The sequence below is a fragment of the Manis pentadactyla genome, chromosome 10 (genome assembly GCF_030020395.1).
Source record: "Manis pentadactyla isolate mManPen7 chromosome 10, mManPen7.hap1, whole genome shotgun sequence".
Taxonomy (NCBI): domain Eukaryota; kingdom Metazoa; phylum Chordata; class Mammalia; order Pholidota; family Manidae; genus Manis; species Manis pentadactyla.
The window spans coordinates 104,718,222-104,736,428 of NC_080028.1; the positions used below are offsets into that span (position 1 = coordinate 104,718,222).

At 51.6% G+C, this 18,207-nt stretch overlaps 1 protein-coding gene across 6 annotated transcripts in view; it reads left to right on the top strand.

Moving 5' to 3' along the window:
* Positions 1-18,207, top strand: part of PRKAR1B (protein kinase cAMP-dependent type I regulatory subunit beta) — an 85,101-nt gene that overhangs the window by 37,260 nt on the left and 29,634 nt on the right. For all 6 annotated transcript variants that reach the window (XM_036933063.2, XM_057487494.1, XM_036933068.2 and 3 more), the window contains 2 exons: positions 15,085-15,146; positions 15,601-15,647. In XM_036933063.2, coding sequence (XP_036788958.2) covers positions 15,085-15,146; positions 15,601-15,647 — 109 coding nt within the window. The remainder of the gene's footprint in view (positions 1-15,084; positions 15,147-15,600; positions 15,648-18,207) is intronic.

The window sequence follows — 18,207 nt, forward strand, 5'->3', positions numbered from 1 at the left end:
GTCCTCTCCCCGCTGTTGTACGCAGCCTCGTCCTCATGGAAGAGACAGTCAACAAGATAGACAGTGGGAACGCCCCATGTCTGAGGCAGCGCCTGTGCTCGGAACAAAGGCATGCAGGGGAGGGGCTGGGCTTTGGAGGAGGACACTGGGAGGCCTGGCTCAGGAGGGCGTCTGAGGGAAAACCACAGGGATGTCAGCTTCGGCCTCAGATGGGGGCCTCGGGGAGGCCTGAGGAGCAGTCTGGTGCGTCAGGACGGAGGTTTCAGCAGCCACCCACCTGCCCGGCCTCCAGTGGACACCATGAGAAGTGGGGGGCTGCCCAGGCATCCTGTAGAGTCAGGAGGAGTCATGAATTGCTGTGTTAAATCATTCCGTTTCAGGACTTAACAATAGGTAACTGAAATACCTCATTCCAGTTACTTGGGCCTGTGGTCCCTTATCTGATGTCCTGGAGTTTTCCCTGCTGGCTCAAAGCTCTTTTCCTCACAGGGACTCGGCAGCCTGCTCCCACTTTGGGGTGTGTGTGTGGGGGTCACAGCTCTCACCCACCTGGTACAGAAGCCTCATGTCACCAACCATGGAGACAAGCAGACCGTCCTTTTAAATGGGTCACTATGACCCAGGTTTTCTGTGTGCTCTGTGCCACACCCTTGGCACTTGGAATTGCAGAGCTGGAAAAGTTCATGGATTTAGGCTTCCCCGATTTTGGAATTAATGCACCACTGCAATTGTTATCTTAAAAAAGCAGTGATAGGTTGAGATTTGGGGATGGCCAGCCCCTAGGGCTGGGCTCTGGGCCCCACTCTGTCAGGCCAGTGTGAGTGTGACTTTGGACTTCACTGCTCTGCTTCTGCTCTCCCCTGGGTGTGCGGCTGGGAATCTCCTTACCTGGGCCTGGTGTCCTCATCTGCCATTTGGGGACCACGTGGTGATGCCCCTGAGGTCACCACGTGTGTGAAGCATGCAGTGTCGTGTATGTTCACAGCGTGTCAGGGTGTCGTCAGCATGAAGAAGCCAAGCAGATGTTTCAGGTCCTTAAGGTGAATTCCCTCATCTTCCCCTCCAGTGACACTGTGGCTTCATAGAAGCTTTGATCCAGTGACACTGTCTCAATCACCGTGGCTTCATAGAAGCTTTGAAATCAGGTTGTGTAAGTCTCTCACCTTGTTCCTCTTCTCAAAATTGCCTTGGCTGTTTTAGGACTGTTGCCTTTCCATATGAGTTTTAGATAATTCCCCACTTAAAAAAGCCCTGCATTGAATTTATACATAAACTTGATACAGAATTGGCATCTTGGCAGTATTGAGGCTTCTTATTTGTGAACATGAAATGTGTCTCCATTAACTTAGATATTTAATTTCTCAGCAATATTCTGAAGTTTTCAGGGGACGGGTCTTGTACTTCTTTGGTAAGTGAATCCTCCTGAGTTTCACTCTTTTGATGCTGTGAAAAAGACAGTTTTCTTAGCAGGGCGGGTTGGCTTTGGTGTGGGTGTGGTGTGGTGATGGAGGCCACCAAGGGGCCATGGGCCAGAGCAGGGGTGCCCTGCTGCAGGGAGGGCATGGCCAGGCCTGGCGAAGTGGGTCAGGAGACCCCCTCCTGGGAGGCGGCTGAACCTTTGCCGGGGAAGCAAGCTCCTGTCAGTCATGGCCAGGTGTGCCTTCTCCAACCAGGGAGCTGGGCGAGGTATCTGAGCTCGTCTTTAATCATGTGAGGTGTGTCCCCCGACCTCTGCAGGTGCCCCTGGGTGTGAGGGGGAAGAGCTATCACACTGCTGAACGCTTACTGTGCTGTTTATCTGAGCACAGGCCAGAAATTTAAATTAAGATGTGCCAAGTTAAGGAACTCACAGGGGTTTCTGAAAATATCTCAGGCTCTCATTCCCAGGCCCATTCCAGTGGGGGCCTGCAGTGCGCCGCACCGGCCTGGCCCTGGCACTCAGACTCTGCCTGCCATCATGGGCCAGTGGATTCAGGCTCCTTGGGGCCTCCTCCTCCAGGAAGCAAGGAGGCGGCGGCCCACAGAGCAGAGTGTGCCACGCTGGAGAGATGCCCGAGACCAGCTGCGTCCCAGTGAGGCCCCGGCGTTGGGCCCCCTGCCCCAGCTTTGTGTGCCAAGCATTGGCTGCACCCTCCCGTTGCCTGCTCTCTGTCCTCTCCAGATGTGTAAACATTTCCCTTTCCCCATAGTTCCTGGGGGTGTTAAGCATTCTGATGGAATGATTCTGAAGAAGAGCCGTGAGGCTGCCGTCCGCGGGGGCAGCAGGAGGACTCGGCCTTGTGCCTGGGTCGCCCCTGCTTTGCGTTAAAACTTTACCATGTCCTCAACAATGTGTTCCTCAGTTTTGCCCATTTTAAAACTTTATGTGAGTAGAATCATTCTGCTTGTGTCTTTTGTGCCTTACATTTTGTTTAACATGTTTTGAGATTCATTTATATTAAGAATGTACTTGAAGCTCACTCATTTTTTTGAGGTGAAAAATCTGCATCATGTAAAATTTTCCATTTTCATGTGAACCATTTTGTACCTTCAGTGTTGGGCCATTATCGTCTCTAGTTCCCCAATGTTTTCATCCCAGAGGGGACCCCGTGCGTCGGCAGTACCCCACCCTCCCCAGCTGCCCCAACCTTCAGCCACAGATCCGCCTCTGCATGCGTTTGTTCCGGCTCCTTCACCCTGCAGCTGTGGTCTCATGCCTGGTTTCTGTCATTTGACATGTTTCCCAGGTTCGCAGTCCCTGTAAAGCATCAGAACTTATTCCTCTGTACAGCTGTGTCACCGTCCACTGCGTGGATACGCCATGTTCTGGGTCTGTCATCTCTTGACGGACATGGGGTCGTTTCCACCTTTCTGCTCTTAAGAACAGTGCTGCTGTGAACATCTATGCACAGGTAGATGTTTGGACACCTGTTTTCCATTCTGCCAGGTGTGTGCAATCCTGGGTCTGAGGGTAGCTCATGTCTGACCTCTGAGGAGAGAGGTTCATCCGCTTCTGTGGGGCATGGTGTGCAGGTGTTTGGGCGCGCGTGGCTGACTTGCCGTCCTCCCTTGGTGGGCGTCTGCATAGATCCTGGTCTTTGGCTGCTTGAATGGTGTCTCCAGGGCCTTGGGGGCCAGTTTCTCTAGGTACATCTCCAGGTGGGGCCTGCTGGGGGTCAGCTCCATGCCTCTGCAGCTCACGGGGAGACACCGCTTGTTTCCTGTGAGGCTGCCACTCCCATGCCTCCACATCCTCACCAAAACGGTATGGCTGGGTGGTGATTTCTCAGTTGTCATTTTGGCCACTGTGTGCCGCCCTCTCTTTTTGCTGATGATTAATATGATTTTGCCTCTCTCCGTGTGTTTCTTGCCTGTGCAACCTTTTGCCCTTTTCTTCCTAATTCATTTTAGGGGCTCATATTTTGCACATAATATCTCCCAATTTGTGGCTCACCTTCACATTCTCTTTATGGTACCTTTTGATGAACAGAATTTCTTCTAATTTTTGAGGTAATCAAATGTACTGCTTTTTCCCTTTAAGGTTTGTACCTTTATGTCTTAGTCAAGGATGGTGAAGTCCTACCACTGCTGTGGTCGTGAAGATGGTCTGTGTGGTGTTAGGAGCCTTATAGTTCCGTCTTTCCTCCTAGGCGGCCGCGGCTGTGCTGTGGCACTCCGCCGTGCTGCTTCCAGCCATGCTTTGTCCCGGTGTCTCACGCCTCGGCAGCATGAGCGGGTATCTGGAGGGGACTCAGCAGCAGGTGGGCTTTGGGAGCTTCTGCAGAGCCGAGGTGGTGCTGGGAGATGATCGGTCCACTCACATGGACTGTGCTTGGACTGTGGTGAGGTGGCCCCTCCACACCAGGCACAGATGGCCCCTGAGACCCGAGCCTGGGGCGGCAGGAGCAGTCTCCCCAGGGTGGGCAGCTGATGGCCTGACAGCATGTTAGTGGTCTCTGAGGGAGGTTGGTGGTATGCACCCTGCTGAGGCAGGTGGACTCCAGGCCAGAAGACAAAATGGCTTTTTGCAGGTGTAGCACTGCCTGGTGTCCGGAAGAATTTAAAACTGATTAAAAGTGACAATTTCTAACTAGGTGATAGGTGGACAGGTGTTACTGACTTGCTAGGAAGGATGAGCTGGCCACCCTCCCCAGTACCCTCCTGCTCCCCAGAGACCCTTGCTGTTACCCTGCACTGCACGCATCCACCTGGGGACCCTGTACTCATGCCTTCGCACACAGACCCCGACAGCAGACATGCCGTCCACAAATGCTCTTCATCTTTCCGTTGCCCTTGGTGATTGTTCCAGGTCTCTCTGATTGTCCTGGATTCCGATACACACAGAGGACAGTGAGCTGCCCCCGGCAGTGGCTGCATGGTGGTGAGGTGGCGTTTGCCCACAGGGCTCTGATGGGCATCCATTGGTTATGAGCTGCCCTGAGGCACGCAGACCCAATGGGGCCATGGCTTTGGCTTCTTGCCAAGCTCTTGCTGATCCTGGAGCTGGCCTGGTCAGGGACGTGCTCCCCACATCCTATTTCTCTGTGCTGGCTTGGTGCCAGGTGGCCTTGGGCCCGTGGCATCCTTCTCTGGGCCTCAGGCTCCATGGCTGTACACAGTGCTGTGTGGCAGAAGGCAGGCTGCCCCCTGTACCTGGACACAACAGCGGGCCTCCTGACCAGCAGGTGCACTTAAAATCAGAATTTGCCATCACTGTCATGTAAAAACCAGGTGATGACATGGAAATTGTGGGTTTCTGCCTTCTTCTGAACCCTGGAACGTTACACAACCCTGGGTCCTCGTTTCACATGGGCCGTGCTACTCTCTACAGAAGGGGTGTGTGCTCCTAGGCCCTGTGAGCTGCTGGGGCCTGTGGGTGCTGAGTTTGCAAGCTCTGCCTGTCTCCACAGTCCCCAGGGCAACCCCGGCTGCATGCCCGGTAGCCTGTGGCATGCACCCGCTGCAGCAAGTAGGTGCCTGTGACATGAAGCTATGGCAGAGGAAGAGGGGGAGCATCTGATCTCCTGGGCCAGCCTTTAAAAGCCACTCATCTTCCAGGATCAAGGCTCCCGGTAAGTTAAAAATAGTCACGATAGAATCAAATGACTGAGTTGGCCCTGTTTTCTCCCTGTACCGGAGTCGTAGGACCCTGATAGCATCAGGGGAGACCACCTACCAGGTGTCCACAGACCTCGAGTGCACACCCACTGGATGTCCCCTGCCAGGGCTCCTTGGGCTGGTCGTGGAGCATCTGCCCTCATGTCCCCACAGGAAGGCCACCTGACAGGGGGTGTCCCCTGACTGCCGGCACTTCTCAGCTGCTTGCCTGTTGGGAGCCTGGCTCACCCTCACCAGGCTGGCCCCAAGCCTGCCGCCCCCACTCCAAGGCCTGAGCCCCGTCCTTTGAAGCAGCCCCGGGGGCTGCTGATTGGTTCAGCAGCCATGGACGGGAAGCCCATGGAGCCCTGGATGGAGATGTTTTCACCATCCTGCAGACACGTGGCCGTGTTCTCCCCACCCATGTGCTCGGAGTCCGAGCCTGGTGGCTACAGTGGCTCCATCGGCCTGGATCCTGTGATGGATCTGGCGGCTCTGTGGGTTCAGGACAAGTGAGATGCCTTTTACCCTGGAGAATGTTGCCTGTCCTCGGGGGTGAGGAGGCAGGAAGAAGGCAGCTGGGGTGCCTCCGGGTCTGTTACTCTTCACTCCTGGCTGTGGACATGAGCTGCAGAGGGGCACTGGTGAAAGGGGCTGCTAGCTGTGAGTTTCAGCAGCGGGTCACACCTGCGCTGTGGCCATGCATCCTATGGTGGGAGGGTGGCTTGGGGCTTCCAGGACATTGTGTCCGCCTGGGACTAGTGCTGGCTGTGGGCTGCAGAACTGCAAATCTCAACCCCACCCCAAGGGACTCAGACCTGGGCCTAGCTGGGGGACACCAACCATTGTACAATCCAGCATGGGCACCACAGAGCCCTTGGTGGGGGTGGGCAGGGGCCCCCAAGGACGTCCTGGAGGTGAGGACAGGGCCGTTCAGGTGAGGAGATGACGAGGACGTGGAGCTCAGCTACCTCTGCCCCAGTCAGGCAACGATGCCGTTTCATACCCGGGAGGCCACACTTTGGACAGGTCCTGCCGTGAGTGGCCTTCCCAGGCCCCTGCATCTCCTCGCTGGCTCCTCAGCCGGGCCTAGAGCCGGCCACCCAGGCCTGACTGCTAGAATGAAATCCTTGAAGAAAGATCCAGAATCTGAGTCTTGGGTGACAGGCCCAAGGTGGGGACTCCCGCCCAAGCAGTGCAGAACCTGGAGTGGGCAGGGCCTCTCTGGGCTTCCAGGCAGTGCAGCCCATTGGTGCTGAGGCTGTGATGAGGTTTCCAGCCTGGGCTCGGTTAGCGTGGGGCACAGGGGCCCGTCCTCTGCCTCTGGCTGGCCTTCCATAGGAACCCTGTGTGCTCTGGGGGTGTCTGGCTGGCAGGGAGGCCGCGCCCTACTGATGGCTAGCTGCGCAGCAGCACTGGGCCCCTGGAGTTATCCTTGCCAGGAGGTGAGGAGGAGATGGTTTTCTCATTGTCCCAGTGGCCACAGCTGTTACCCTGCTGTGGGGTGAGGCAGGGACAGGCTGGCCCTGTGTCAGCCCTCCGTGTGTTTGTTGAATGAATGAATGACCACCAGAAGCCTCTCGTTCCCCATCATCTGTGGCAGCTGTCAGGGGTGACCCCAGCGCTGACTGACGATGGGAGCTTGAACCTCCCTTGGGCTGCCCCATGGGTCCCAGGACATGGGCGTGGGCTGGCAGATGATGACCTCTTGTGCAGCCCCTTCCAGATCTCCTGCTGTACCTCAGGGGGCATTGTGCCTCCTGGGAGGGGCCCTGGGAGGATCTGTCCTGGGGTGCTCTTGGAGCTGCATCTAAAGTCACTGTCAAGCTCAAGGCCACCCAGATTGTCTCCTTTGTTATCTTATGAAGGTTTCATGTGTTTTATGATTAGATCTATGATCCATTTTGAGTTAGTTTTTGTGAAAGATGTGAAGTCACTTTTTGCTTGTGGACGTCCAGTACTTCAGCACCGTTTGTTGATAAGACTGTCTTCTCTCCGTTGGTCAGCCTTTGCACCTTTGTTAAAGGCCAGCTGACTGCAGTTGACCTTGAACACATGAGTTTGAACTGCGCAGGTCCATTTATATGTGGATTTTCAATAACTATATGATATCTGTAATCGTATGTAAGGCAGCAGATTTCATGGGTGATGTGGACAATATAGAGGGAAAACGAGAAACATTGTGTGTAGTGGCCCCTGTGGGGATCACCACAGCCTTGGCATTATCAGTGCCACGCTCTAGCCTGCTGGTGTTTGGCCTGCAGAGAAACAGTGGAATCTGAGCGTTGCTGAGGAGCCAAAGCTGAAGTCAGGCAACTCACAGGAGGGAGGCAGGAAACTTCCAAGTGTATCCCTCCCAGCCAGGCTTGACCCACCTGCAGGCAGGCGTCAGCCCTGGAGGGGCCAGCAGAGCACTGATTTGCCCTCTGCCTGCTCTCTGTTCTCTGCTGGACCCTATGCCTTCCCATTTCTTTTTTACTTCCCATTCTCTGTTGCATCTGAATGAGTTGACCTATTTTATATACAGTGGGCTAATAGTAGTTACGTTTTGGGGTGGTCAAAATTTCTATGCAAACTTTTTACTTCAAGGGAGTCAGTGCCCTTAACTGCCATGTTGTTCAAGGGTCAGATGTATTTATGGGGGTTATTTCTGGGCTCCCTGTTCTATTCCATCGACCTGTTTGTTTCTTTTGCCAACACCACACTGTCTTGATGGTTGTAGCTTTGTAGTAAATCTTGAAGTCACATAGTGAAAATCCCCTTTGTTCTTCAGTATAATGTTCACTATCCCAGGTCTTCTGCCTCTCCAAATAAACTTTAGAGTCAGCTTGTCAATGCCCACAAAAATCATTTGCTGGGATTTTGATTGGAATTGAATTGAATCTGTAGATCAAGTTGGGAAGAACTGACAACTTGACAATAGTGAGTTTCCTATCCATGAACATGGAATATCTCTGCATTTTTTAAGTTTTATTTTGTTCTTCAGAGTTTTGTAGTTTTCCTCATATAGATCTTGTGCATATGTTATTAGATTTATACCTACATATTTTGTTTTTTGGGGTGCTAATAAATGGTATTCTGTTTTTAATTTCAAATTCCACTTGTTCATTGCTAGTGTTTAGAAGCAACTGAATTTTGTATATTAACTTTGTGTCCTGCAACTGTGCTATAATCACTTATTAGTTTCAGTAGATCTTGTTGTTGATCCTTTGGATTTTTTACATAGACAATTATGTCATCTGCAAACAAAGACAGTTATGTCTTTCTTCCTAATCTGTATACCTTTCATTTTCTTTTCTTGTCTGATTGCATTAGTAGGGCTTCCAGTACAATGTTAAGTAAGAGTGGTGAGTGGGGTATATTTAGTTTGTTCCTAGTCTTTTGGGGAAAGCATCTAGTTTTTCACCATTAGGTATGATGTTAACTGTAAATTTTTTGAAGGTGGTCTTTACCAAGTTGAGGAAGTTCTCCTATATTCTTATTTTTCCAAGAGTATTTTTTTTTATGTGTGTGATGGGTGTTGGATTTTGTAAGATGCTTTTTTTCTTTTTGCATCTGTTGATATGGTCATATGATTTTTCTGCTTCAGCCTTTTGATGTGGTGGATTAGACTGAATTTTGAATGTTGAATCATCATTGCTCTCCTGGAATGAATCCCACTTGGTTGTGGTGTATACTTCTTTTAATACAGTATTGGATTCAATTTGCATATATTGTAGTGAGGATTTTTACTCCTATGTTCATGAGATATTGGTTTGTAATTTTCCTTTCTTGTAATGTCTTTGTTTTTGGTGTTAGGGTAATATTGTCCTCACAGGAGGAGTTAGAAAGTGCTCCCTCTGCTTCTGTTTTCTGGAAGAGATTGTAGAGATTTGGTATAATTTCTTCCTTAAATGTTTGGTAGAATTCACCGGTGAACCTACCTGGGCCTGGTTCTGTCTGTTTTGGAAGGTTAATAATTATTGGTTCTATTTCTTTAACAGATAATATTATCTATTTCTTTTTGTGTGAGTTTTGGTAGATTGTATATTGCAAAGACTTGGTCCCTTTCATCTAGGTTGTCAAATTTGTGGGCATAGATTTGTTCAGGGTCTTCCTTTATCATCCTTTTAATGTCCATGGGATCTGTAGTGATGCCTTCCCTTTCATTTCTGACATTAGTAATTTGTGTCTTCTTTCTCTGTCTCTCTCCCTCTCTGTCTTAAAAAAATTTTTTTTTTGTTTTGGTTAGCCTGGCTGGAGGTTTATAGGTTTTTATTGATCCTTTCAAAGAACCAGTTTTAGTTTCTTTGATTTTTCTCTATTAATTTCCTATTTTAAATTCCACTGATTTCTGCTCTAGTTTTTATTTCTTTTCTTTTGCTTGCTTTGGATTAAATTTGCTCTTCTTTTCCCAGTTTCCTAAGGTAAAAGCTTAGGATATTGATCTTAGCTCTTTACTTTTTTCTAATCTTTGTATTTAGTGCTATAAATTTCCTCCTAAGCATTGCTTTTGTTACATCCCACAGATTTTTATAAGTTGCATTTTCATTTAGTTAAAAGTATTTTTAATTTCTCTTGAGCCTTCCTCTTTGGCCCGTGTGTTATTTAGACGTGTGTTGCTTAATCTCCAGATATGTTGGGATTTTCAAGCTATCTTTCCATTACTGATTTCTAGTTTAATTCCACTATGGTTTGGGACCAAATGCTGTATGATTTATATTCTTTTAAATTTGTTCAGGTGCATTTTATGGTTCAGGATGTGGTCTATCTTGGTAAATGTTTCATGTGAACTTGAGAAGAATGTGTATTCTGCTGTTGTTTGATGAATTGTTCTATAAATGTCAAGTAGACACAGTTAATTGATGGTGCTGGTCAGTTCAGCTGTGTTCTTGCTGATTTCCTGCCCAGTGTATCTGTCAATAACTGGTAGAGGGGTGTTGAAATCTTCAACTATAATAGACTTGTCTATTTTTCCCTTCAGTTCAATCAGATTTTACCTTGTAAACGTGTTTTATTTATTGGCCTCTAATGGATATCATCCGGTCTCAGTAGATGTGTGTGTGCAGCTCCACCTTGCATTCCATTCTGTAATTTAATTAACCAGTCCCCAGCCATTTAGTATTACTCATTTCCATGACTACAACAGTGCCATGATAAACAGCCTGGCAGCCACATCTCATTTATGTTTAAACTTGTTTCTGTAGTGAAAATGCTAGGGGAGTAACAACCCACACAACCTGCTGGCTCAAAGGGCACACACATATTCAGGAGGAAAGTCCCCTCTCACCAGTCCACACTGCAGGTGCTGGGCTCCACGCAAGGTGTGTTCTCCTTGGCAGCTCGAGGCTGGCCTGGGTGTCTGGGACATGGTGAATGCTGGCCTAGAGGTGTGCTCTGGGATTCCAGAGGACTCCGGGTTGGAAGGCCAAGTCTGCAGGAGAACTTCCCAGCCCTCCACCCTTGTCCCTGGATGTGCAGAGGAGAGTGGAGACTCAGCTGGCGCCTTCCTCCTGGGACTCCTTGGATGCATTTCCCATCTGGAATCCTGGGTGTCTGTGTGCTTCTGTCCACCGCCAGGCATCTAAGGTGCAGAGATGGCACCAGGCCCCTGTGGCAGAGGCTCCCAAGGGCTTGTAAACACTGCTGTCTTGATGCTCCGGTGCGAGCAGCCATGCCTCGCTTCCCACTATGGTAAACGGTTATGCCTGAGTTATCACTGTTTAGAGAGATTTGTTTGGAAACTTGCAGTCAATGGAGAAACGTCGCAAACTTTCACATAAACAGTGGAAAAGCCTAAACACAGCCCACAAACCCCGGACACTGTGTCTGGGGCATGGCTTGCTGCAGACGGAAGCCCCCCATCCCTGGGGCTGGGCCAGGCAGCCTAAAATGGTGTTGCTCCAGAGGTTTGCCTGTAGGGCCGGGTTGCCCTTTCTCTGAATGATATTGACCTGCAAGTCCAAACCAGCTCCAAGAGAAACTTTGAGATGAAGCTCTCCAGAACCATTTCTAAAGGAGGTGGGACTGCATGTCAGCTGTGCCTCCTCCAAAATGGCGTTCCTTTGAGGTCAGAAAAGAAGCTAGTTTGCACTTGGACAAGGTCTCTGCGCTCGGCAGGGTCTTCCCTTAAGCATCCTGCTGTCATTGCTCATGATCCCTCTGTTCCTTGTCAGTGCAGTGTTTTGGAGCTGCGGAGTGTGACTCTGGGCAGACTGTGGCGGGTGCACACGTGTACCACGTAAGGTTCTGCACTTGGCTTCCCCAGCCTGGGGTGCGAGCATGCATCCTGGCTGCCCCAGATGCTTCTGAAAGTTTGACATTTTTGAAAACAAGACATTCAAAGACATAAAGATACAGAAATGTTGAAAGTGCTAATGCAGTTTGCTTTCTTTGTTACTGGAGGTGGTTCTGGGGTCAATGTCATGGTGGTTTTGCTTAAAATCACAAGAATTCCTCCCCCTTCCCCCATGGGTATTTCCAAAATGCAGAAATGCAGATTGTTGGAGCCAGGAAGGTGAGAGGTTCTCTGTGAGGCTGCAGTGCAGGGATCCTGGGCACCTCCACCTCTGTGCCTCTGCATCCCCAGCCTCAGCAGGAGGTCAGATGCAGTTTTGATTAGCCGCTGGATGCTCTGCCCCTGTCTCTGCCCCACTCGGGTGGCCTCCCGGAGAACTGGCCCAACCTGTTTGCTTCTGCAAGTTTCCTTGCAGGGGTGGGGATGGGGATGTTTGCCTGTTGGGCCACCTCTGGATGCAGTTCCACAATAAATTTGAAATGCAAGCCAATAAAAAATAATAAAAGAACCATAACTGCATCACGATACTGGCTGAGATCAGGCAGGGAGCTGCTCCTTTGGCATCATTCCCAGGGCTCCTGAGATGTGTTGAGCATCCTGGTGTGGCTGGGAGAAGGGGCTCCAGCTCCTTCTCTGTGTGCGTGGTTTGTAGCCAGCAGAAGCATCATGGAAGCCCCTGTCTGACGGCAGGTTTCTTGCTAAGCGTTCCTTGTCCGTCTTCCCCACAGTACCAGGAGGGCAGGCACATTGCTCACCCATTGTAAGGATGGGTTAACTCCTAGGGGAGTGGGTGCCCTCAGTCTATCCAGGCACATTTAGGAGCGGCACAGAAACCTGAGTTGCGTTTAAAGAAGCATTTGTCATGGGGAATGACCCCTGCTTTTGATGGAGTCCCACATGCACATCGGTTGTGAGCCCTCAGGTGGGGGTTGTTACAGGTGCACCAGGCAAGCAGGGTCAGGAGCCACATGGATCACTGGCTTTGGCCAAGCGGAGTGCGTGTGCGCTCACCGTGGTGGGAGTGGGTGAGCTTTTGCTCCAGGAAAATGCAGGCTCTGTGTTGCTAGAGCCCCCCTTTTTTTTTCCAAAGAAAAGCCAAAAGTTTGGATTTCTATAACTCATGTCAAGTTGTAAGTGTTGGGAGCTAACCCTGAAAATGGAGCCAACAAGGGCACATGAAAAAATAGGAAACTTAGAGATCAGTAAAGCACTGAGAAAATTAGATGTTAGCCAAACATTCCTTCCCAAAGAGGCTCCCGCCTGCATGGTTTTGGGGGTAAATTCTGTCCAACGTCAACAAAAACCTGCTCTTACTTTCACAAACTGCTCCACAAAATTGAAAACGAGAAAGCTGCCCAGCTGATTGTATGAAACCAGTGCAATCTTGAATCCCAGAGCCTGATAAGGACAAGGAAAAAACCCTATTATCTGTGTGAAAACTATAAACTGTACCATATGTATTATGAATATAGATGCAAAACCCCGAAATAGCTGAACCAATCCAACCGTGTTTTTTTAAAAATCATAGATCCGATCAAGTAGGATTTACCCAGAATTCACAGGCTCTATCAAGGGCTCAGAACACTGTCTACTCATGTAAATCGCCATGTTAACAGGGCAGAGGAAACAGGTTCGTATGGTACGTCACATAGATGTTGGAAAATAATTTGATGATGCTCAGCAACTATTTCAAAAGTTCTTAGCAAACTGAGCCTCAAGGGAAATGTCCTAATCTGGTGAAGGTGCAAAAGATGCCACCCCCTAGAGTGGCCCCTGCTAGGAAGGACCTGGGATTCATAGAGACCCAGTGACTCCAGAGAGTTTTAAACTTCTTTCTGTAAGTCGGTGGTGCCTCTGATCCTGTCACTCCCCCATCAGACCCTTGAGGGTCCCTTTGGAGACAACAAGAGTGTGTCCAGGCTGGGGCCACTGGGATGCTGTGATAAGGTGTGTGGCCCCCTCGCCTGCTGCTCTCTGTTATTGAGGAAGCAGTGCCTACCTGCTCCAGGACCTGGGGACCTCTCAGGAGATGAGGACAGGGTGGAGACCCTCTGGCTGCCAGTCTCTGCCTCCTGGTGATTCAGAATGTAGTTGGGTGTGTCCTGGCCCAGGGCTTCCCTAGTTTGGCACCTGGGGCCCTTCATGCCTGCTCTCTGGGCATGCTTCCCAGGGCCCGGACCTTGCCCTGTGTCCCTGGCGTGTCCCCCTTCCTCACCTGGAGCCCATGCTCAGCTGTCACCTGCAGGGCTCTGCTGTAACGTGGATGACAGGGTGCAGCCTGGCCTCACCTCTTCCCAGCTGCTGACCTTGGGAAGTACCACTGCAGTTGTGACCTCCTTGGGGTGGGGTGCAGGTATAGCAGGGGACAGGGGAAGGGCTCAGAGCCATGCCAGCCCTCGGTCCACCAGGTGTGGTGGCTGTGATGTGCTCTCCACGGGTCTGTTCCTCACCAGCCCTGAGCACTGGGTTGCGTCCCCAGAAGCTACCACAGTCCCTTATACGTAAGTGCTGAGGAGCCCAGTGCAGACGCAGGGGTAGGTGGGCACGGGGACCCACACGTGAGGCCATTTAAGACCCCTGCGGCAGCTTCAGTAAAGCCCTCCAGAGGCCGGGTCCTGATGAGCACAGAAGATGGGTCTTCTTCCTACAGGCAGAAGCAGCCAGTGCCTTTTAATGTCATTAAGAGCTCAGAGGGGGGAGGGGACAGGGTTTTGTTTGAAGGGATGTGGAGATGGAAAAAGAGGAGAGCTGTTCAACGAGATGTGCTGACTGCACATGACGCTGTCTGCCCAGACTGGGTGGGTATGGGCCGAGGGGCACTGAGGGCTCAATGGGGCTGGCGGACCTTTTTGGTCCATGGGGCTGGGTTCTTGGCCTTGCTGTTCACAAGGGACACTTGGCTCCTTCCACCTGCCCAGGCTGCTTCTCTGCTGGCCATGCACCTGGGAGATGCTGTGAGGTTGGTGGCCACCTAGTCTGGGGACCTGGATCTCGCAGGAAAAGGTTCAGCCACCAGGAGGACTGTGAGCCTGGATCACAGGCACCACTGTTGCCTATCCGCTCCCCCTGTCCTTGGGGAGCCAGGATGCATGTCCCCACTGGGTGCAGGTCAGAAAGCCCAGGAGGAGAAAGAGAGTTGCAAATGGTCCCCTGCTCCACGGATCAGAAGATGCCAAGTAGTCGCAGGCCTTTCCTGGAAGCAACTGAAAATGCAGTGGATGTGCATGGCGGGTGGCGGCCACACCGAGGGCCGCTTCTGAGAATGAAGATGTTTACATCTGTCCAGGCTGGGTGGTGGTGGGTGCTTGGGGGTCTGTTTGATCATTTGTGGTATTTTTGGAAATATTTTACCATTATGAGTTAAAGTTTTCAAAAAACAAGGTAGGAATTGTAAAGTCATGCTTAGAGACCTGCTCATTTGAAGAGGCCTGAGGTTGTGGTTTGAGGAAGGGCAGTTCAAACATCTGACCAGTGCTCAGCAGACACCCCCCAGGAGGGCGTGGCCGTAGGGCGCAGCGGGGTCAGGGGCCAAGTACCTGGGTGAGCAGAGCCCGGGAGGGGCTCCTTCATACCCCCCGAGGCTTCTGCTGCCAAGGAGTTTTATCTCCTTTGCACTTTGTGGGGGTTTTTCCACTTCCAGGGAATGGGGGCCACTCTATGCATGGCTGTGGGCCAGTTGCTCTGGTGCGTCCAGCGAGGGGCAGCTCCCACAGGTGTGTTTTCTTTTCCAGCGACATATTTGATGCCATGTTCCCCGTCACTCACATCGCCGGGGAGACTGTTATACAGCAAGGTACATGCCCTTCCTTCTGCCCAAGTGATCGGGGAAATTGACTCCTTGCTTAGACATCTTAATATAAACTTTCATTGTCTATCCATGAGAAAAGTCACTCATGAAATCTAAGCACAATTTGCTTCATAACAAGTTCACCCAAAATGTTTCATTAAAAACAGTGGAACTGTATTTCATGTTCTTGTGACACATAAGACACTGGAAACCATGTCCTGAGGTGATTGTTAATTAGCTTGTCTGTAGGAGTCATGTCACTGTGAATGCTTGTTCATATCATTGTGTTGTACACCAATATGCAGTTTTTATTTAAAAAATTTTAAATATGGATGAGACCCAGTATTGTTTGACAGTGGTCTATAAAGCTATGTCACAAAGATGCAAACATCTTTTTCGAGGAAACAGAAACCTGTGGCCCTTTGTATGAAATGTATCTTTTCCTATGTTACTTTTACAGGAGATGAAGGGGACAACTTCTATGTGATCGACCAGGGAGAGGTAGATGTAAGTATGTCTCAGCTGTTCTTAGGACGGAGCACCTCTGTCCACAGACAGGTCATGACCAGCTCAGGTCTCGAAAAGACTTTGCACTGAGTGATGCATTTGTAATTTTTCAATCCAAAAAGTAATGCATTTCACTTAGAAGATAACATAGTGGTGCCAAAGTGCACTTGAAGCGTGAGCACTTGCTGGCAGGTGCCATGCAGCCGCAGCTCTGCCGGGTCCACTTCCTACAGGCAGACCGCCATCCTGAGTGCATTGTCACTGGGTCACAATACACACACAGTAGTGACCCGCTCTGGGTCAGTACTTGTGACACACTGACTTCCTCAGCCACATTAGATGTTACTGTTAAAGCGGTGAGGGGTGGGGATCTGAATGCTCATGGACCCCAAAGGTCCTGGCTTTGTAGCCCTTGATTTCTCAGAACGCCCAGCTGTTACCTCCTGCCTCACAGAGTAGCCTGTCCTGCCTTCTTTCCTTCCAGTGCTCTTGACTTATTTTCACCTATCTTTAGAGTTCAGGACATGCTTCCATGGATCTGCTCCTTCCGTGGGGCTGCTCCTTCCAGGGGGCTGCTCTAAATGACACAGCCATCCTGTTTCAGGAGACCAACCCTGGGCCTCCCACCTGAAGGTACAGGTGTCCCTGATGGGTCCCCTCAGGAGGACCTGACAGACCACAGCCTGGGATGCCAGCAACTCCCTTAGAGCCTGTGAGTTTCTCTTTGAATCAGGCCCACACTGACATGGCCACGGGGTGGCCTGGGTGACAGGTTTTCTCTAAGCCCCGGGCCCCCTGGCCTCTGCCTGTGCTGCCTCCTCACCAGGGACGCCCCATGTCCCATGGTGGCACCAGCAGCCAGCCCCTACTTCTTCCTCGGCCTCCCATGTGCGCCACTTCCTCAGTTCTGTGTGATCGGTGCAGCCCGCCCCAGGGCTGCTCTGGCTCCAAGTGTGCTGGTCCATTCTTTTTGTGGGCACGCTTTTCGGTTGCCTGTTTGGAGGCCTGTCCCCATGCAGGCGGGAAGGCTCCTGAGCACTGGGGCAGAGTCCATCCTGCATTTGGGGGCCCATGTTTCTGGCACACGGTCAGGGTGCGTCTGCGAGGCCCTGCACGCCTCCACATCCCAGACTCCCCAGGTCACTAATGGGTCTCGGGCCCCAGCACCAGGGACGGGCATTTGGTGGCCTCCACGCCCTCCCCTGTGCCACAAACGGTGCCCCACAGGTGGGGGGGTCCTTCCCACTGCATCCAGCGAAGCTGCACCCAGCCCGGCTGCCCTGGCCACGTTGTTTCTCAGCTTGGTCTCTGGTGCAGTCCAAGTTATTTCGAGGGTGCATCTGTTCATTTATCACCACAGCAACCTCCCGTGTCCACCACCATAGCTGTGTTCTGGGAGTGGGGCAGGCAGCTCTCAGCTTCCAGAGCTGAGGCATGGGAAGTAACTCACCCTTGGGATCTGAAAGCAGGGGACACATGGAGTCACTGCTCCCCTCCTGAGCTGGGGCTCTGGGCCAGGCCTCTAGGGAAGACCTTTGTGTCTTGTGGGAGTGGGCTTCTATCTCCCGCCAAAGAAGGAAACTGAGGCAGGAGCCAGCGGCCCTGGGCTCCCACAGCTGCAGAGGAAGTGTGTGGAGGAGGGAGGCGGGCCACAGGCCACCCTGGGCACAGACTGCCAGCCCACAAAGTCATTCCTGCTGGTTTTGCTTTGTGCTAAAAACACCCCAGCCCAGGAAACAGAGAAGACAGGAGGCGGGAGCCTCCCAGCTGGGCATCGCCCTTGGGCCCGGGTCACGGGAGCCGCCCTGCTTTCAGAGGTACAGTCCCTCTCACCTCACCTGTGCCCCAGGGGCTTGCAGGTATGAGGGCCTGATCAGTGAGCAAGTGAGAAGCAGACTCTGGGTCTTTACCTGTTCTGTCCCTCTGCTCTTCTTCCTGCTCTGCCTTATAAACTCCTGTACATCCCTCAAGACCCATCCAGTTGCTACTCCCCCACGTTCATGCAGGGCCCTGCCTGGTGCTCTTGCTGCTGTGCTGACCAGGACCAGGCCCTTGCCCAGGCACGGGATCCACGTGGATGTGGATCTTGGCTCCTGCTTTTCCTCCTCCCCCAAATGTCCTTCCTGCTCTGTATTCATGGGAGTCACAAGGATCTTGCATTTTAAGTGCAAGGATGCCTTCAAAGTGCTGCCTTGTGTCCCTGGAGCTTGGCAGAATGAGCCCTCAAGTGACCTGGGCTTCTGAAGCACACGCTTCTCCTAAGTGGACAGACATGGCAGGTGACAAAGTGGCCCAAGTTCTTTGCCGTTTCTTTCAAGGATCCTGAGGGACCACCATCGGGCCCTCCTGAGACGCTCCTCCTTGGCCTGTGTGGGGACAGCAGGTGGACCCAGCGCCCCTTGGCCTTTAGACCTGGGAGCTCAGGCCACGCCATCCACCAGCTGGGTCTGCACACTCTGAGCTGAGGGTCTCCATTTATTCACTGAACATTAACGTGAGGCTCCCTGATCAAATGTCCTGGTGAGCCCCCCGGTGCCTGGGGGGCCTGGGCGGAGGCTCT